Here is a 22,369-nt window from a genome sequence, read left to right as displayed (position 1 = left end):
CCCGGCCATTGGTAAAGTGCTGAGTCATCCCGGGCAGCGAAAGGGGTAAAGCTGACAGTCATTCTTTGGCTGGCGGGGTGACAGACAGACAGACAGACGGAGTGAGAGGACTGGAGTAAACAAAAACTCCAGATCCAAAAGGAAGGTTTGAGAGGATTACTTAGACGAAAACAATAAAGGAATGCACAATTGCAAGCTATAGGAATAGAGGTGACACTTGTGACGTGATAAATTTAGACAAGTGTTGCCCCAATTTCTGTTGTTAAATTTTCTCGCCAATTAAAGAGGGGACATTTAGACATTATTTTCGGAGGATACTCGGTATTCTATTTAAAAATATTCACTCATTCATAATAACTGGGAAATTATAGATTCTATAGCAATCAACAAAATTCCCTTTCGAAATAAACGTCTTATTTTCTAAAATAAAAAAAATCTAATATTGAAAAATCCCAATTAATTTACACGTAAAATTACACAGGTGTCCGAGGTAAGCCTTCACAAGCCTTGGTAACCTCTCTCTCACTCTCACTCTCACTCTCACCTCTCACTCTCCTCTCTCTCTCTCTCTCTCTCTCTCTCTCCTTCCACAGTAAATTAACGTGACTGACTAACTTCCCTTCCGCCCCTACCCCCTCACAACCATTCCCCATCCTCCTACCCCCCACTGGGCCTATCTAGAACTCCTCCCCCCTCCCCCTCCCACTGGACCCATCCAAGGAGACTCCCACCCCCTCCCATTCAAGTACCTTATCCCCATCCCTATCTATCCCGAGCCATCCATAACCATACGCTGACGCAACGATTCCTGATAAGAAGTCTGATGACACAAGCTATTTGGGTAAGGTGATCCATCGACAATAACATGCCTGAGAGAGAGAGAGAGAGAGAGAGAGAGAGAGAGAGAGAGAGAGAGTCAACTTGACACATCGAACCTCGTCTACAATTAGGGACGTTAATTTTTCGTGTAAGTGAAAATTAGATGACATCCCTGAGAGAGAGAGAGAGAGAGAGAGAGAGAGAGAGAGAGAGAGAGAAATCAACTTGACACTTCGAACCTCGTCTACAATTAGGGACGCTAATTTTTCGTGTAAGTGAAAATCAGATGACATCCCTGAGAGAGAGAGAGAGAGAGAGAGAGAGAGAGAGAGAGAGAGAGAGAGAGAGAGAGAGAAGAGAGAACGTGTGTGCACGTATATACGTATTTAAAGTTAAGAATATATATATAAATAAATATTAATAACGATTATGTGTAATATCATAATAAAATAAAGAATATATTAGTTACAAGAAAAAAACCCACAATTACAAAATTACAAAATCATGCTTTATGCGTTACGGTAAATTCCATCTAGAATTACACAGCCTCGCATGACAGAGAAATATATCACTTCTTTGCATACTGCCGTAAGACAACAATTACCTATAAAGTCGTTATTCCCATCAAGGAGTCATACGAATTTCTAACCTATGGATAAAAAGCTACACGGCACATTAATGCTTTCATAATTCCTCATAGGCGGGGCCTTCTACACAATGCTGTGAGAAGCCTAAAGGGGGGGAAATAAAAGGGCAAAATATAAAAGGAGAGAGAGAGAGAGAGAGAGAGAGAGAGAGAGAGAGAGAGAGAGTATTTCCACTTATCTTTTTATTTTGAGTAGACTAATGAGGGATGCGTACATCTTTCAACAATACGATTATACTGAATTAACCATACATCTCAGAGAAAACTATATGAATTAACCATACACCTCTAAGAAAACTAGACCGGATTAACCATACAGCCTAAAGAAAACTATACTGAATTAACCACACACCTTAAAGAAAACTACATTAAATTAAACATACCCATTAACGAAAACTACATTGAATAAACCACATACCCTAAAGAAAACTACTCTGAATTAACCACATACCTTAAAGAAAACAATACTGAATTAACCACAAGCCCCAAAGAAAAATATACCGAATTAACCATACACCTTGAAGAAAACAATACTGAATTAACCACAAGCCTTGAAGAAAACAACACCGAATTAACCACACACCCTAAAGAAGGCAATACCGAATTAACCACACCCTAAAGAAAACAACGCCGAATTAACCACACACCCTAAAGAAAACAACGCCGAATTAACCACACACCCTAAAGAAAACAACGCCGAATTAACCACACACCCTGAAGAAAAACAACGCCGAATTAACCACACACTCTAAAGAAAACAATACCGAATTAACCGCACACCTTACAGAAAGCAAGAACACTGCCCAGAATTCATTCAATCAGAACCACCATCGGTGATCTTTATAGCTCGAGACACCCACACCGTCTTCATCTCGGTTACTTGTTTTTCCTCGCTCCCTCGTCAAGCCACACGTCGTTAATCATTTTCTTGCGATCATCAGCATGGTCGCCGTGCAATCAATCAAAACATTAAAAAGCAATAACCAGTTGTAATTAAACCAATCGCACGAGTCAAGACGTCATTATTTACGGGAGCAAAGGAGAAAAAATTAGGGAGCTTAGTTTAATTGTTAAAATGTTATAGGGGGAAGGGGGACCGAAATGGCACAATGATAGATTTGGTAGGTAAATAAATAAATAAATAAATAAATAAATATATACATATATATATATATATATATATATATATATATATATATATATATATATATATATATATATATATATATATATATATAAACAATAGGTAAATAAATAATAAAAGTAAATAAAAACTAATATAAAAATTATAAAAAAACCAAGTAAAAGAAAAGTATGAAACTCAAAAGGTTATGTCGAAAATCAGGCATAAATAAATAATAAAACTAAGTAAATAATTACATAAATATACAAATAAATAAAATAAATAAATAGATAAATATATAAATATATAAATAAATAAATAAATAAATAAATAAATAAATAAATAAATAAATAAATAAATAAGCAAATACATAAAAATGAAATATATAAATAATGAAAATATACAGTAGACAATAAAAAAACATACTCAAAAAGGTTATGCCATGTTTCAGGCACATAACGTCAGCATCATTTAGTTAAGTAGACTTCGACAAATGTATTAAGCGTCATAAATGGTAAACACGGGAGACTTCCAGATCTACTTAAGCCTACTCAGGTCTATCGATTCCTTCAAAAGGGAGGGAGGAAGGGAGGGAGGAAGGGGGGGGAGGGGGGAAAATCAGGCCCCTCATTTTTCATTCACTGAGGAAAAGACGTAAGAGAATCCCGGGGTCGAATTTATCTCGTAGGCCTCCCTTGATTTACGGAAGCCTCAGAGGATGGCAGAGGCCGATAATTCATTCATGGACAATAAATTCATTCATTTTATTACAATACCTAAAGTTAAAAAAAAATAAAAAAGGAAAAAAAATCAACCAGATATCGTGTATCAACGTCTGTTCTGGAAAGATAAAGTCTCTCTTTTTACATATTTTTTTTTGTAGTAATTCATGAAAAATTTATAACGGAAAAAATATACCTTCAGCTTGTTTTTTTTAATTTCTTCAACCGTAAGTCCTTTAAAACAACTAAAACAAAAAACTTTTTTACATCATCGTTTGCTCCTCAGAGGTCTCAGAGTGAAAGCTTTCACCTCATATCAAATGTAGATTCACCACTCTGAGTGAAAAGGAAATTTATTAATGGGGAATCCACCCAATCACTGGATCAGTTTTCGTACGCTAATAAATTTTATTAATGGGGAAAAGACAAGGCAAAAAAAAAATAAAAATCGAAAAAAAAGAGAATCATAGTCCTATAAAACACAACGGCAAAAAATCCATATATATATATATATATAATATATCTTACAAAAAATATATATCATATATAAATTACTGGAGTTAGGATGAGTCTCTAGAGCAGCCTTTCCTGTCTCTCTCTCTCTCTCTCTCTCTCTCTCTCTCTCTCTCTCTCTCTCTCTCTCTCTCTCTCTTTATGAGCTACTCATCATTGCGTGAAATACTGTTTATCACAGCAGGACACGAAAGATACACTGATCTTTTTATCTATTCTCTTAATTAACATATAATAGTTTGACCTTGGGAAACGGAATTAAAGTTACGAAATAGTGGAGAATATAATGTGAATTAAAAACGGATGGAAAATAAACTAAAACTAAACGGAATATATATATATAATATATATATATATATATATATATATATATATATATATATATATATATATATATATATATATATATATATATTTATATTTATTCCGTTTAGTTTTATTTTATTTTCCATCCGTTTTATATATATATATATATATATATATATATATATATATATATATATATACATATGTATACACACACACACACACACACATATATATATATATATATATATATATATATATATATATATATATATATATATATATATATATATATATATATATATATATATATACATACACACATACAATCAAGCAACAGAATGCGCCATACAGTTAATAAAATTAAAAGAAAACAAACATCTTATACAAATGACGCAACCTCTACAATCACTATTACCAAAATTTAACGGAAGCTTCAATACACGAATTTCAAAAAATAAAAATAAAGAGTAAACGAACCTCCCAATCGTCCTCCTCCTGGAAAGAGAAAAAAATAAAACGGCATGAAATATGAAGCTGAAAAAGGCGGCGACGGAAGCGAACCTCAGTGCCTGCCTGCCTGCCCGCCATCTCAAAAAGCACAGATCATATCGGCTATAAAATGACATAGGGGAGAAACGCCATTCACAGTTTACTTCCGTCCGAGGCCTTCGATAAAACAGGGTTCAGTTTCTCCTGTATTTTTTTTTTTCTTTTTGGGGGAGGGGGCGGGCCGAATTTTGGCCCTCGAGAGACAATACCTCCTCGCAACGAGGAAAAAGAGAGGAGAGAAACAACACGCAGACACAACACTCAGAAACAACACTCACTCTGGAAGAAGACTTTCTTATTCTTCTTCTTCTTTTTTTTTCTGCTTCAGGAGATGGTCATCGTATATCTATAAAACTTCGGCACTGAGATACGAGGGTAGGGAAGACGTGTCGGGGAAGGGGAGGGGAGGTGAGATGTAGGAGGAGGGGGTAGAGAAGGGAGGGGGATTAGATTGCCGCGAAGTGCGAGGAGGAGACGAAGGAACAAGACGAGAAGGAACAGTGCCAGAAGCATTTAGGTAATTCCTGCTAAAAAGTGTTTGTGTGCGTTTGTCCGACACTGCTCAAGACAAACAGAAGGAAGTGAAGTTTACGCCCACCCAGTGGTTTATCTTTTTTTTTAGAGGGGGAGGGGGAGGGGGAGGGGAACACTCCCTACTAGATATACTGTAGTATACAGGCCCTGCATCGCGCTTAATTTTGACGTATCAGCGTGAAGAACGGAGCACATAACAAAACCACAACATGGCGAACAACCAACCACCACCACCACCACCAGTATAGTGGTAGCAGTAGCAGCAGAACAACCATTGTTGTTGCGGTTTGCAACAAACACCTTGACGTCTGTTGTCGACCGGTTGCCGCATTGTTGTCGTGGCGTCTCGACCGAGAATTATCGACGGAATTTCAGACTTCGACGTTGCTTTGTTTTCTGCGAGATCGATGAGGTCTCCCAACCTCGCGGCTTTCGCGTGAGACAGTTCAGTCTGCTTTCCTAATCCCATTTAACGAATCCCAAAATGATGGCGGAGAAGAAGAACAAGGAAAGAAAGAAAGAAGAGACAAAACAAAACAATCGGGGCCACCTTCCATTGTGGAGATACATCGTCCTGCAAAGGTTTATCTCGCAACAAGTACAATCGACAGCACGCGCGCGCTTGCAACGGTAAAGGAGAGGGGGCGGTGGGGAGGGGAAGGGAGGGGAGGTCGTAAAACAAAAAGAAAGGAAAATATAAAGATGGGAAATAAACATGAGAATGAAGGCCGATAGGCGCATCCATTATTCAGGTGGTGTCGCCTCGCGTAGGAGGATGGATTGTGGGAAAGAGAGAGAGAGAGAGAGAGAGAGAGAGAGAGAGAGAGAGAGAGAGAGAGAGAGAGAGAGGGCCCTCCCATTTTGGTGGTATACATTTTAACAGGGCGATAGAGTCGTCATATAAATATGTATTTAATTCGCTATATAGGATTAGGTCAAAAGGTACACACTGGATTTTTAGGGGAACGGGTCCATCTGTGGCTTCTCGTCCGGTTCGAGAGAGAGAGAGAGAGAGAGAGAGAGAGAGAGAGAGAGAGAGAGAGAGAGAGAGAGAGAGAGAGAGAGAGAGAATCATTCATGAACGAAAGCCTATCCTCCTGTATAAAAAAAAAGTAATGTTGGCATTAAACAGTTAGTTAGAGAAAACATTTGATGACACAGTATAAAAAAAATTGTGAAGCCCTGTCTGGTCTACAATATTAACATCAAGCATGCAATCAAACTTAACATTGCAGCAAATGGCACAAATTCTAACCTCCGGAAAGGCAGGACACCTTCAGGGGTTAATCTGTGAACGACCTCGAGTATCAACAAGTGCTACAAACATAAACATTTTATCACTCTCGCAATCAACTACTGTTCCGTCCTCAGGGACTCTGAAACAGCTATCTAATATGGATGCAATGTCCCCCCCCCCTCTCTCTCTCTCTCTCTCTCTTACAGAAGCTTTTGAGAGCTATAGGCCTATGGCACCTCGAAGAAAAGTGTGTATGTGGCTCTAAGAAAGAACTCTTGAGAAACGATAATCTTTTGATTTGTGTCTCCGCATTCTGGATATGAGTTCTTCCCATTCTTCGGGAGAGGAAATAAAAAAAAAATATGCCCTCTCTAATTTCGTCTAGTATTATATACTTATATCGTCTTGAGCCGCCCTAATGGATCATTTTCTAGACGCATTAGATTGTTCAATTTCGCAATACTCTGTTTTGGCGATACATGATGAAAAATAATGATTTTTAACACTATCGTGTGCAGTGCATGAATGCATTTCAGTCTAACAGTAAGTTACTATATGTATATATATGTGTGTGTGCATGCATATATATATAATTATATATATATATATATATATATATATATATATATATATATATATATATATATATATATATATATATATATATATATATATATATATATATAAATATATAATATATAACTCTCATGTACATCAAAACACACTTATCTCTCTTTCATGTATAACCATATTAATGTAGAATTATCCCAGAAATCCACGTCATTAGCATACAGCCAACGTTCGATGTCAGCGAGCGTGGACGTAGTGCAAAGAAGAGACTGAAGAAAGAAAAACAAGACTAAAGAAATAAATTTTTTTTCTTTTAAATCCAGACACGAGAGAAGACTAAAACGACCGAATTTAAGAGATGTCTTTCCGGTGATGCAGTGCGGTTTCCCCTCACCCCTTCCACTACCTCTCACCCCCTCCACTGCCAGCAGATTCCCCCCCACGCCCCACCCCTGGCGAGCACGACTCAAAAAGGGGAGAAGCTTCTACTGAAGTAACACAGCCACCTACAGCATACAGTATTAAAACATGTAAATTCTATCGTTACCGTTACATAAGTCACTGATGCCTTAAGCTTATATTAATAAGGCTATATATATATATATATATATATATATATATATATATATATATATATATATATATATATATATATATATATATATATATATATATAATATATATATATATATATATATATATATATAATATATATATATATATATATATATATATATATATATATATATATATATATATATATATATATATATATATATATATATACATATTTGTATATATATATATATATATATATATATATATATATATATATATATATATATATATATATATATATATATATATAATGTGTATGTGCAGAACGAATTATCGACATCACCGTAACATTTTCATATTCACATTATCAAGGGGACTGGGCGGATATATATAAAAAAATAAAATGTATGAAGTAGCTACAATATTATGAAGGGGATTGTGAAAACAAAACATTATCTAGGCTATTAAAGAAATACAATATTACCAAAGCAGCTGAGCAATTACAATACACTCATGAAGCCTGATCAGGCACAGTGCTATTACAGGAATCGAGCAGTTACCATACCAGCAAGGGGTACTGAGCAGGCAGATTATCATCAAAGGTACTGACCAGGTACAATACTATCCAAGGGACTGACCAGGTACAATACTATCCAAGGGACTGACCAGGTACAATACTATCCAAGGGACTGTCCAGGTACGTTCTTGCCCAAGGCCTTCAGCACATGCAGAACTACCAAGCAGACTGAGGAGACTCATAAACTGCAATCAGTCAGACATTGCTATAGAAGGGGTTGAGATACAACAGTATCACTGAGTTAGAAGAGATACAATGCTAACCAGTACCAGAGATAAAATAGCTAAAGCAAATATTATCAGACTCATTGCAAAGAGAGAAATCTATTCATGTTTTAATCATATTAACAGTCTTAGTGATATTAGAAACGCAGTCTGAAAATTTTCAGTCCAATAATACTTCGATCATTCGATTGTCAAATGGACAAAATCCCAAATTGCTTATGTTTGTTGACTGTCAACAGATAGAGAAGTGATGGACTGATTATCTCAAGAATAATGAAGATTGAATATGAAATGAAAATGCATGCCTTTTCGTAAAGAACACCAGAAATTCAACAACACAGGATAATAATATTATCAAATTAAGTGATCGATGTTGAATAAATGATGCCAAGTAGGATTTGTAACTTGAAAATTGAAATAGGTTTCAAAAACACTTTCACTTCCAAAAGTAAATTAACATCTTGGAAACAATTACCAAAGCTTCCCTTCTTTAATTTTTTAGGCTTCTTTTAAATAAGTCCACCTCTTTTCTTTTTTAGGCTTCTGTTAAATAAGTCCGTGTGTATGTATACGAATGCATGAGTGTATACTAAGTGACTACAGAGGGAATAATAAACAAAAGATTCAGCGAGGGGAAATACGTTCCCCTGAGAAGCTGGGCGCAAGCACGCATTTTTGGAAGAGTCGGTGCATATAAAAGAGGACAGCCCAGAGAAATGGGATCTCTTTGCTCATCCACCCCCTCCTCCTAACACCCCTTCTCCCCCACCTTCCCTCTTGCTAAAACGAAGGCCCCCTCCCTAGATACCGCCAGCAGTGATCCCACCCTTTTCTTCCTCCCCCACTCTCTCTCTCTCTCTCTCTCTCTCTCTCTCTCTCTCTCTCTCTCTCTCGTGCGTGTGCTCAGCATTCAGGTCACAGCCAGCCTACCTGGCCTGTGCAACATGTAATATTCATCATCAGGAGCATGGGTAATGATGACGATACCTTCCGCTCATCCTCCTCCTCCCAACTCCTCAACTTCACCCTCCCCCTCCCCCTTCCCCCTTCCCACCAATCCTCGGGGGTTTCGCAGACAATGTAATAAACGCAATTAAAAGTTTCCGCAGTGACTCGGAGGCCCGATAATAAATCAATATTTCGGCTTTCAAAGCGAAGGCGAATAATTTACAGGTGCGTCTGTCGTCCCCGGCGCTAATTGCCTCGACGCCTCCGACAATCAAGCAAAGGAAAAGGAAAATAAGATAAGAGAGAGAGAGAGAGAGAGAGAGAGAGAGAAGAAGAAGAAGAAGAAGAAGAAGAAGAAGAAGAAGAAGAAGAAGAAGAAGAAGAAGAAGAGGAGGAGGAGGAGGAGGAGGAGAAGAAGGAGGAGGAGAAGAAGAAGAAGAAAAGAAATAGAAAGAAAAAGAAGAAGAGGAAGAAGAAGAAAAAAAATAGATAAAAGAAGAAGAAGAAGAAGAACAAGAAGAAGAAGAAGAGAAGGTAGAGAAGAAGAAGAAGAAGAAGAAGAAGAAGAAGAAGAAGAAGAAGAAGAAGAAGAAGAAGAAGGAGGAGGAGGAGGAGGAGGAGGAGGAGGAGGAGGAGGAGGAGGAGGAGGAGGAGGAGGAGGAGGAGGAGGAGGAGGAGGAGGAGGAGGAGGAGATTATAAAAGAACGCGAGCTGTTGCTGATGCTGCAATGGCCTGATCCCGCGATCACATCTCACTCAACTCGCTCAACGATGAGAGACTTCGAGACTAATCGCGCTTCTCTGCCGAATGCATAAAATGCACGGACCGAATGCACAGGATGCACCGACCGAATGCACAAGATGCACCGAACGAATGCACGGGATGCGCAAAAGGCCGCAAGAAATATGCGCAATAAAACTGACAACAGGTGGTTCTGTAAGTCACTACTATAAATAATAGCACGCGCATATTTCTTCTGCTGCCACGAATCTATGCTTGCATTCATGCATGACAAGCGTCCCAATTAAGTATGTGCGGACACAAACACACGAACCTAATCGCATTCAGAGAGAGAGATAGAAATCAGAGGTAGGTTTGGAATTTTATGAATACTAAATGGTAAAAATAAAAGATAAAAAAAAGTCACCACGGGAAAATACTCGGTAAAAAAAAGCTAAAAAATGTCACCATGGAAACTACTCGGTAAAAAAAAGATAAAAGAAAGTCACCAAGGGAAATACTCGGTAAAAAAAAGAGAAAAAAGTCACCACGGAAAATACTCGGTAAAAAAAAAGATAAAAAAACTCACCACGGAAAATACTCGGTAAAAAAAAGATTAAAAAAAGTCACCACGGAAAATACCCTGTAAAAAAAAAGGTACCGCGGGAAAATACTCGGTAGAAAAAAAACGATAAAAAACTCACCACGGAAAATACTCGGTAAAAAAAAGATAAAACAAATCACCGCGGGAAAATACTCGGTAAAAAAAAGAAAAAAAAAATCACCACGGGAAACTACCTCTTAGTGTCAGCTCATTCTTAAAATGAAAGCAAACCCGTTTGTACGCAACCATCATTTGAATATTTATGACGTGGTAAAAAAACTTAAAATATTAATTTCAGACGTCACTGAGATCTTTGACTCTAAATAAAAACGTTTCTATATTACCCGTTTACTTACATAATCTCCCTTCCAGATCGCAAAGAATCACAATTTATTTCTTAAAAAATTTAAATTTATTTCTCTAAAAATCTCTAATTATTTCTTGAAAAATTACAATTTATTTCTTTAAAAATCACAATTTATTTCTTAAAAAATCACAGTCTATTTCTCTAGAAATCAAAATTTATTTCTTAATAAAGTCAATTTATTTCATAAAAAATTACAATTTATTTCTTTAAAAATTAAAATTTATTTCTTTAAAAAATTACAATTTATTTCTTTAAAAAAATCATAATTAATTTCTTAAAAAAAAAAAAATTTATTTCTTAAAAAATCACAATTTATTTCTTAAAAAAATCACAAATTATTTCTTAAATAATCACAATTTATTTCTTAATAAACCACAATTATTTCTTTAAAAAATCACAGTTTATTTCTTAAAAAATTGCAATTTACTTCTAAAAAAAATCACAATTTATTTCTTAAGAAATTACAATTCATTTCTTAAAAAACCACAATTTATTTCTTAGAAAAATCACAGTTTATTTCTTTACATGCTACTAATCTGTCTACCTACACACCACAGAATATACAAAACACAATTACGAAATGAGGGGGTCGGACTCCCTCAGTTAAATTACGCATTCTTTCTCAAAACTTTACTTCTCGGAAAAGAAACTACAGTCGAAACTACAATGTCATTCATTGCATAACAAAATTATTATACGAAGGACAAAGACTGTCATTCATTGCATAACAAAATTATTATTATACGAAGAAATACTACTTCACGATCATTGGACTCAGAACATCTCGAGAGGAGGAAGGTCAAAGAGAAGCTAATGTAAAACGGACCATGAAATCTTTTAGAGAGAGAGAGAGAGAGAGAGAGAGATACACAAGACTGACATACTGACATACAAACAGCTACGAAAGAATAATAAAGAGAAGGAGAAGAAGACAAGGACTGAGAATATCACCATATCATTACTTATAAACCAATCACGATCACTTGTCACCATCACCGCCATCACAAACGTCATTCCACAATGCACATTCACTATCACCTACTACTTCACCATACTCCTTTTTTGCCTTCTTTTTTCACCAAAAATCACCACCAATACATGTGCACAGTTTCGAGTATTCTCACCTTGGGACAAAGCTAGAGCGGAAGAGAGAAAAAAAGAGATATATACCAATTATTCTTGCGTTGTTCAAGATCTGCAACTGCTTTCCTTAAAGTACCACAAGCACCTTATCGTACGGACGAACGCAGTCTTGCTTGCAAGCAACGTGTTGCAATGACTTACAGATTATGGGACTACGTGTTGCAATGATTTACAGATTATGGGACTACGTGTTGCAATGACTTACAGATTATGGGACAACGTCTTGCAATGATTTACAGATTATGGGACTACGTGTCGCAATGACTTACAGTTTATGGGACAAAGTGTTGCAATGACTTACAGAATATGGGACAACGTGTTGCAATGACATAGATTATGGGACTACGTGTTGCAATGACTTATAGATTATGGGACTACATGCTGCAATGATTTACAGATTATGGGACTACGTGTTGCAATGACTTACAGATTATGGGACAACGTGTTGTAATGACTTACAGATTATGGGACAACGTGTTGCAGTGACTTACAGATTATGGGACAACGTGTTGCAATGACTTACAGATTATGGGACAACGAGTTGCAATGACTTACAGATTATGGGACCCCATGTTGCACTGAACTAAGGGAAAAATATGTTTTGTAAAGTAAAGACAATTAACAGACAATTCAAGAATAACACGGATTTTCTGAATATAATGAAGTTTTGGCTTTGGACATAAACGAGCCTTAAAAATTAATAAAATAATTAATGCGTAGATTAAAGGAAAGCTTATAGGCAACCTAGACTTAATAATAATAATAATAATAATAATAATAATAATAATAATAATAATAATAATAATAATAATAATAATAATAATAATAGGGTTGAAAATAATAGCTGTTTCTACGGCATTTAATTTTTATAGTCTTCTTTATGATTGCAAAATCTAATAATAATAATAATAATAATAATAATAATAATAATAATAATAATAATAAACACAATAATTACTTAGATGCGTAATATTCTACATGCTACCACCAGTTACCCTTATAAATTATCTACTGCTAAAAGCACAAGCAGCGCCATTATAAATAAACGGCTTATAACACCTAACTTTACCTATAGTAATAATCTAAACGACACGGCACATATTCCTGGAGAACCTCACTCCATTCCCAAGAATGAAATTACCAAACCGAAACCACAAGAAGGCCAACAGCTCCTGACAACCAAGGTCCTGCCAACCAAGGTCATGACAACTAAATTCCTGAAAACCAAAGTCCTGACAGCCAAGGTTCATGATAACCAAAGTCTGACAAACAAGGTTCCTGACAACCAAAGTCTGACAACCAAGGTCCTGACATTCCTGACAACCAAGGTCCTGACAACCAATGCCTGACAACCAAGGTCCTGACAACCAAAGTCCTGACAACCAAGGCCTGACAACCAAGGTCCTGACAACCAAGGTTCCTGACAACCAAAGTCTGACAACCAAGGCCTGACAACCAAGGTCCTGACAACCAAGCTCCTGACAACCAAGCTCCTGACAACAAAGGCCTGACAACCACAGCTCCTGACAACCAAGGTCCTGACAACCAAAGTCCTGACAACCAGGGTCCTGACAACCAAAGTCCTGACAACAATGGGAGAAACCGCAGGGATCACCTGAGCCGTCTTTAAGCCTACTGGAGAAAGGACCTCTCGAGAAGGACCTCCTCCGAAACATCATTTCAGGCTTGTGGTTCAAGGATCACACAATGACAGGTACGGTTATGTGGGAGACGGGCTGAAGAAGGGGTGAGACCTTCCTCTGCTATACCCAATGATAACCGAGAGATCCTTTTGACTTATTATGCAGCTTAGCACCCGAGATCGATAAAGATAATGAGCAATCCGAGTGTTTTCACTGCATTTGGATATGTAATTTACTTACATTTTTGTCTGTTTATTTATTGACATATTTTTACATTTTATTTTCTAATAATTGATCTATTCTTTAGTATATATTAACTTCTGTTACTTCTTTCTAATGAACGCCGTAATCTTTGGAAACTTCAATTTCAAGTCAGTTGCCCCTGTGGAAGTGTTCCATAAGAATAGGGTTCATCTACCGAATAATAATAATAATAATAATAATAATAATAATAATAATAATAATAATAATAATAATAATAATAACCCAAAATAAAAAGAGGACGGTTTAATGAAATAATCATAAAATCTATGGAATGAAGAGCTTCGTAATCTTTCCAGGGCTGATTAAAAAAATAAAATTCAATCTTATAAGGAAAAGCAGACTCACTAACGGTACAATTTTCATTTCTGCTCTGTATACCAAGACAAGTTATAGTAATGCTTTCTGATAAAAAAAAATATATATATATCTATATATATATAATATATATATATATATATATATATATATATATATATATATATATATATATATATATATATAGATTATATGAAAGTAAACGAAAAAACAAACAACCTTATACAACATAAACACCGAGGCTTCCAGCCGTTTCCAAAGAGCAGATGGAAAACTGACAGCATATGATGGCTCTCCATATGCATAATTAGTATACGAGTCGGCATTTAATGACCCCTCAGGAGAGCACATACATTATATAAGCATAAATTCCCATCTACCCCCCTCATGTAAGAAAATTCAATATGCATAAATATGCAAATACGGAGAGGCGCCAAATTACAACTGTTGGGGATACGCTCAAATAACCGGCGGCCTGTTGTTGCATATACCTTGTGGTTTTGTAAGTTGGTATATACATATATATATATATATATATATATTTATATATATATATATATATATATATATATATATATATATATATATATATACATATGTATGTATATATATATATATATATATATATATATATATATATATATATATATATATATATATATATATAGATAGATAGATAGATAGATATAGATACATCTAGATAGATAGATATTATTAGCCGCTTATTCCGTATCACTAATACATAACACGACACAAGCAAAATAACACCCCAAGTTCTTCAACTGATTAATAATTACATAAAATATTTTTTTAATTATAGATAGATAGATATATAGACAGATTTATTACATAAATTCACCCTGAAGGTTCCACGAATCCCTGTCATTCACGTTCTCTCGACATTACAAATATAAAAAAAAAAAATCCCTTTTAGGACATACAAACACGTTAACTGACCATGTATGCGCACAAGTGCGGCCATACATTAAAACCAGCAATGATAAATGATTCGTCAGTTCCGGCCAAGAACCGCGAATTTGTAAAAACGGGTCCCTTGAAATATGAGATCGCTCTTCTAGGAAAAACAAACTCATATCGCTCTTCTAGGAAAAACAAAATCATGTAACTTTAAAACTTCCTTAAACAACAGATAGGATGTATGTTTTCTTTTTCTTTTTTTATTTCCGGACTGCTACAGGAACTGAAATGAATAACTCCCTGTTTACCGTCACAACGAAAGTGGGCAATAAGGTCGGGTTCACAAAGTGGATCTTGGTAACTGATTTGTTCCTTTTAATCGGCGGCAGAGCTTAAAAACGTCAATTCAGGAAGGAAGGTGATCCAGCAAGCATACGATATAATGTGTGTGTGTGTGTATGTGTGTTTGTGCCTGTGTGTACGTGTGTGTGTGTAAGGGGGCAAGAAAAACAAGATGGAATGACGTTGAAAGAACGCGCCCTTTGATCAAACTATAAAAGTGATCTTATGCTAAAATATATTGACTACGAACAAATAACAGTTCCAAAACAGGTTTGTTGAAGATATTCTACCATAAGTAAACATAGAAAGAATTCTGTGTTTATATCTAAGAATTTTTTCTTACAATCTGCCTAGTTTCTGAAAGACATTTATCTGGAATATTATCATTCCATGGATTATGCAATATACTGTACATTTATCAGTTGCTTCAGTGTTCCTGCATACTTCAAGTTAAGCTCTAAAAAAATTTATGAAAGAAGTCAGTCAAATTCTGGAAGTCTTTGTCTTCTGTGTTCCCTAAGTCTAACCATTTATTAGAGTTCTCCAAGATCTCTCTACCCCTAAGGAGAGAAATCAAATGAACAAAATAAAATAAATTTGAATTTTAGTAACAAAACTGTCACTTAACTTTGAAGAAGCAACAAAAATTATAAATGTATAACTTATAATTAACAAAAATTACAATTTTTCTTGAAAATTAAAAAAAAAATGTACATTTCTTCATATGAAAATTGACTGTACAGTGTGCGAATACATTTTAGAAAGTCAATTTCTATAACATTTTTCAGTTTATTTATCTATTATTTGTCATCAACGAAATAAATCTCGATTCGTTTCTAGTTCTCTGCCCTTCTTTTCTTTTTGACTTTAGAGGCATACACTTAACTTCAGTAAAAATGTACGGCCATTTTGAATAATGACAGCAATGACTGTATCTACGGTCTGTGACAAAATCATATGTAAATGGTAAGTAGATTCCCGTATGTTTCATAAAAAACAAAAGAACATTGATTTATTAAATATGGTCCAAAATAGAAATGAATGTCTAGTTTTGTTAAAATGAACCCCTAAAAATACGTTCTAGAATTTAATAATGAAATTTATATAGCTTCCTTAAAATCAGGTGAAGAAAACGGATAGAAAAGACGTGCCAAAAATTCACAAGATTTTAAAATAAAATCCTTACGTAATGATTAATAGCTAAATGGTGATGACGATCAGGAACAGAGAGAGAGAGAGAGAGAGAGAGAGAGAGAGAGAGAGAGAGAGAGAGAGAGAGAGAGAGAGAGAGAAAATAAGCACCCGTTAAAGAAAGAAATTTCCCAGGTAAACAGACAAGAAAGATCGGGGCAGAGAACCATGACCAAAAAGATGTTATCAGAATTCAAGCACGACTGCTTACTCCACCATTTCACAAAATAACTCGTAATTATATAAAGTGTAAATAGACGCGAGAGAATGCGGAAAGCCTAACCGAGCGTACAATAATAACGGAGAATGTTCACAGGGCCTTTTGAAGGTGGAAACCGCATTAAGAGATCTGAAGCCACCGCCTCCGGAGTAACAGAACCGGGCAAGGCAGTCCTACGGAGGCTACTTGGATATGCTAAATTATTCTGAAAGGACCCAAACCTTCCTTAGATGATATAATTACACCTGCGTGAAATATCCTCTCTGGCAGCGGGCCTGTCAAAAAAAAAAGAGAGAGAGAGATTTCGGGAACGATGCGGAGACGCTCATCTGAAACCATTCCCGGATTAATCACCTGTCCAAGTGCATTCCAGGAGCATTCCAGGTGCATGCCATACACTGCCGACTTCCAAAGCAATTTACTGACTGAATTGACCTATCAACCTGCGGCCGAGCTCACCCCATAATTCCGCGTCAGCAGAACTTATAACAGCCATAATATACACTGGTGAGTAGCTGAGTACGTTCTCTGGGGGCAATAATTGCCCTCCCAAAACCGTAATTACGGGCAATTATTATAAACTGTATACTTTCCCGCTCACGCAAGGTACACTGGTTCTTGTATAGGCCTCCCCTTCAGGGTTTCCAGACCAAGACCTTTCCAGAACCCATTGACATCTGCTGGCCGAGGGAATCGACCAATCACAGCTCACTTCTGACAGCCCAGCGGCCAATGGGGCTTCGAGGCTCTCCGCAGATTCTCAGCCTATAGATCTCAAGGACAAGTCGGTCGTAAATATATTTCTCTTTTAGCCCTCAGCGATAATATCGACATTTACAACATGCCATTAATTCATACACGTTCTATAACACGCCCTCAGGGCTGCGTCTCCTCCGCAGACAGCTCTTGAAAAATAGCCGGTACAGGTGACCAATCAAACTGAAGAAGGTAATATGAAGCAGCTCAATCGCAGAAAGAAGCATATTGCTCGAATGACGTCAACTTCTTCAGCTGCGTGACCGTAGACGAGAGAATGAATCGAACAGAATATTCTATATACGTCTTTTCCCTCTTCACTTACGTACATCTCCTGATGACCTCGCTTTCTCTACCGCGAAAGATTCAAGCAATTCTTAATTACAATTCCAGTCTCTCCCTCTCTCTCTCTCTCTCTCTCTCTCTTCTCTCTCTCTCTCTCTCTCTCTCGTTATGAATCATCCTCACGTGACATCTTCTTTCGAGGTGCCTCCTCCACCTCCGTTGATGAGAGTCGCTCCAAGGACATGATTTATGGTATCGGATGATTTATGTAGAGGATTACCTGGATTGATACGTCTGCTGCTGCTGCCGAGAGGTGGGGGAGGAGGAGGAGGAGGAGGGGGCGGGGAAAGGGGAGGAGAAGGGTAAGGCAAGAAGGTGTATATACAGAGCTCACAGTGGTTCAAGGGCAGATTGCATTGAGCTGGTTCGCCCATCGAGAGGGATTAACAAGTATCAAACACGTCGCCAATGTTTATCTACGTGCACATTTGTCGGATGATGGCAGACATTAGCGTTTAATAAAACAAGTAAAAAATGCGCCCAAGTTTCTTCGGCCCAATAGAGTTTTCTGTACAGCGTATAATCAAGGCCACCGAAAATAGATCTGTCTTTCGGTGGTCTCGGTATAATGCTGTATGAGCCACGGCACATGAAACTTTCACCACGTCCCGTTGGTGGCCTGTCGTATATCGTTGCCAGAAGCACGATTATGGCTACCTTTAACCTTAAATAAAATAAAAACCACTCAGGCTAGAGTGCTGCAATTTGGTATGTTTGATGATTGGAGGGTGGATGATCAACATACCAATTTGCAGCCCTCCAGCCTCAGTAGTTTTTAAGATATTAGGGGGGACAGAAAAAGTGCGGACGGACAGACATGGCTGGCACAATAGTTTTCTTTTACAGAAAACTTAAAAGGGATAATAAAGATTAGAAAATGCCATTTATAACAACAGGTACAAGTTCACGCCCTCGACCACTGCAACTCTGTTCATCTCTAAGGAAAAATGGCAGAGATTTATTAAGGGGCGAAATGTTTTGGGTGATACGGACGAGAAAAACTTTCTGAAATTCATTTAATTATATTCCCACTGAATTAACACCTTTCCTGAAGTTCTGTAAAGGACGGAATTAGAAAATAATTATAGTCATACACCTCTTGAATGATAAATATAAAAAATGTATTTTGATAAAAGCAAAGAATAACTGAACTTTTCTTATATGCAAGGATAACAGCAAACTGTGGAAAGTTGAGAATAAACCATCCAGCCTTTTAGATGCACTACAAAAAAAAAAAAATAAAAATAGAAAAACTACAATTATTCGAGAAACATAGGTAATTAAAACCGGACATTAAGAATAACAGAGAAAAAACTGACAGAAAAAAAGGGGGAAAGGATAAGAGGGGGTGGTCAATACAAATAGACTCCACAAATGAGGGTAATCTAGATCTAAAATATGGCAGAAACCTGGAACCTGGAGTCGTAACTCCCATTCCAGAAACAAGCAGTTGAGGGGTTTCCAGTAGGGAGGAAGTACTGTATATCACTTTTCCTCTGCGCAACAGAAGAGGAAGAATTACCTACGCTCTCCCGGTATGAGAAAATGGGGTAAGGGGGGGAGATGGGGAGGAAGGGGGTTAATTTAATTAATGATATGCCTCCATTCCCGTACCCCTCCCCCCATTCCCTTCCCCTCCCCACCAAACAACACCCTTTCCACAAATAAAAACAAAGAAAGACATTAGCATAAAGCTTGCTGCCGGTGATGGATTGACCCCCGCTGCTTCGGATATAGAGAAATGAAATTGAATTCTTTCTTTTTTCGCGTTTTAGTTTTTTTTTTTTTTTTTATCCCGTAAGTGGAGTCTTGCTTTTGGATTTAATTCTGTTGCTGAAGTTTTCTGTTAATACATCATCAGTCGTTCCTCTCTCTCTCTCTCTCTCTCTCTCTCTCTCTCTCTCTCTCCAAAACTCAAGTTCTGGAATTTACAAAACTTCTCTCTCTCTCTCTCTCTCTCTCTCTCTCTCTCTCTCCTCTCTCTCTCTCTCTTCCCAAACTCGAGTTCTGGAATTTAGTCAAAACCTCTCTCTCTCTCTCTCTCTCTCTCTCTCTCTCTCTCTCTCTCTCTCTCTCTCTTCCTAAACTCGAGTTCTGAAATTTAGTCAAAACTCCTCTCTCTCTCTCTCTCTCTCTCTCTTTTCCCAAACCTGAGTTCCGAAGTTTACTTAAAACTCTCTCTCTCTCTCTCTCTCTCTCTCTACCCAAACTCGAGTTCCGAAGTTTAGTCAAAACTCCTCTCCCACAACAAGAGCATTTGCACTTGAGTCTTCCAAAACCCCCCAACCTCACCCTTACCTCACCCCAACCTCGCCCTAACCCCACACCCATCCCTCCAAGTTCCCTTCCACAGCTCCTCACACAATCGTAAAGTGAGCCCCGAATGCTTAAGCGCCCGGCTAAGTCGAAAGTGTTTTTGCACCCATCAAGAGATGAGCTTCGAGAGCGATCGGCCGAATTCTCACCTCGTTCTCCGAAACCCAACGCCGAACGGAGCTTATGTTTTTACGGAGGGACTTCGAGTGTGCAAACACTTCGAGGTCTTAAAGAAATTATCACTTACTAATGAGTAAGACGTTTGAAGTTCACTCTGTGGCGTTTTTGTGGTCTGGTGACGGCCAACGCGGATGATTGGAAATTCTACACTGAATGTTCAGGGAGAGAATTACGGAACGATTCCATGATTATGTTTATTAATTATATTTGATGATATTTATTAATTACATTAGCGAAATGTTACTTTACTTTATCATATAATTAGTGCCTTGGCAGCGTTAGTATTTGATGACAGTTAAGGCAAACGACTGGAAAGTTTATGACGAATATTCAGGGATAGAATTACGAAATGATCCCATAATGATATTTACAAATTATATTAGAGAATGTTACTTTAATGTTACTCTACTTCATCTTATAAGACGTGCCTTAGCAATGTTTCTCTCCTTTTCTCAGTGTTCCCTAGTTCCTTAACTCCCTTTTTAAGGAGCTGGTCTAAACCTTGTGGAGTAAAGCCGTAATTTTTTTTCTTCAGACGTGGCCTTCAGACTATGCCATTCCGTTGCCTATCCCGCAGGGCACATTATTGAACCATCATTATATTTCATATAAGGACCCTTAGAGGAATTCATAACTGTAATTAAATTACCAGAATACCGCTAAATGTTAAATATAATCAGAACCCTTGTGCGCAACTCTTGCTCAAGGCGAACTGAAATTTAGAAAGTCACGTGAGTGAAAAGCCACAATAATATAAAGAGAGACTTTATTTTTCCTTTTTTTACCGTTTTGTATTTTTGGAAAAATAATCTCTCATTTATATTTCTGTGGCTTTTTACTCATTATTTCCAGTCGCAATATAATGATGCACCATAGACTGAGTTATGCATCAAATGTCACAGAGAATGTAAGGCGCCCCTATCAGTAGGGGGAGGAGTAGCGGGAAAAGGGGGAGGGGGAGGTGAAGGGGGTTGAGGGGGGAGCGAAAGGCCAATGAGGAGAAAAGAGACACACAAACAAACCCCTCCGATTTAATTAATGCCTCGAAAAACTGATATAATTTATTGCTCTAATTCATATTTGCCGACCTACTTTGTCGTAGGGTAGGACTGCCTTTTCTTCAATTTCCTCCCTCGGGGCAAAATAATTATTTCACACCGTCGTAAAAATTTATGATGAGTGGATGAGTGTCAAAGCAACGAGCGGAAAAGAAGAGAGAGAGAGAGAGAGAGAGAGAGAGAGAGAGAGAGAGAGAGAGAGAGAGAGAGAGAGAGAGAGAGAGAGAGAATCTTTTACCAGACAGAGTTTTATCATACCACAATAAATGAATTACGAGAAATATAAGCTAGATATGAATGAGAGAGAGAGAGAGAGAGAGAGAGAGAGAGAATCTTTTAACAGACAGCGTTATCATACCAAAATAAATGAATTACGAGAAATATAAGCTAGATATGAGAGAGAGAGAGAGAGAGAGAGAGAGAGAGAGAGAGAGAGAGAGAGAGAGAGAGAGATAGGAAAAAAGTCGATGAATTTCTTTTAACTGGAGGAGACGAAATTATTATATCTAACGACCTTTGCGCAATATTTATACCTCGACGGTGAGAGATGAACAGGTTTGGGCATTCTAAAAAAGGAAAGGAATTATATATAGGCTTTAAAAAATGTTTCAGGTATGCCTTACTTTTGTTTATGAACGGAAAAGTCAGGTTCGAGAT

General features: G+C 37.0%; 1 protein-coding gene across 9 annotated transcripts in view; it reads right to left on the bottom strand.

Annotated features, from left to right (window-relative positions):
- Positions 1–22,369, bottom strand: part of LOC136847847 (homeotic protein ultrabithorax-like) — a 1,187,590-nt gene that overhangs the window by 669,840 nt on the left and 495,381 nt on the right. Inside the window, exon 5 of one of the 9 annotated variants that reach the window (XM_067119823.1) lies at positions 4,610–4,627. The exons of the other annotated variants lie outside the window; for them this stretch is intronic. Within the exon in view, the coding sequence (XP_066975924.1) occupies positions 4,610–4,627 (18 nt within the window). The remainder of the gene's footprint in view (positions 1–4,609; positions 4,628–22,369) is intronic. 9 annotated transcript variants of the gene reach the window in all.

Source organism: Macrobrachium rosenbergii, chromosome 17 (genome assembly GCF_040412425.1).
Source record: "Macrobrachium rosenbergii isolate ZJJX-2024 chromosome 17, ASM4041242v1, whole genome shotgun sequence".
Taxonomy (NCBI): domain Eukaryota; kingdom Metazoa; phylum Arthropoda; class Malacostraca; order Decapoda; family Palaemonidae; genus Macrobrachium; species Macrobrachium rosenbergii.
Note: the sequence above shows the minus strand (reverse complement) of the source record. Positions and strands in the feature narration are given on the sequence as shown.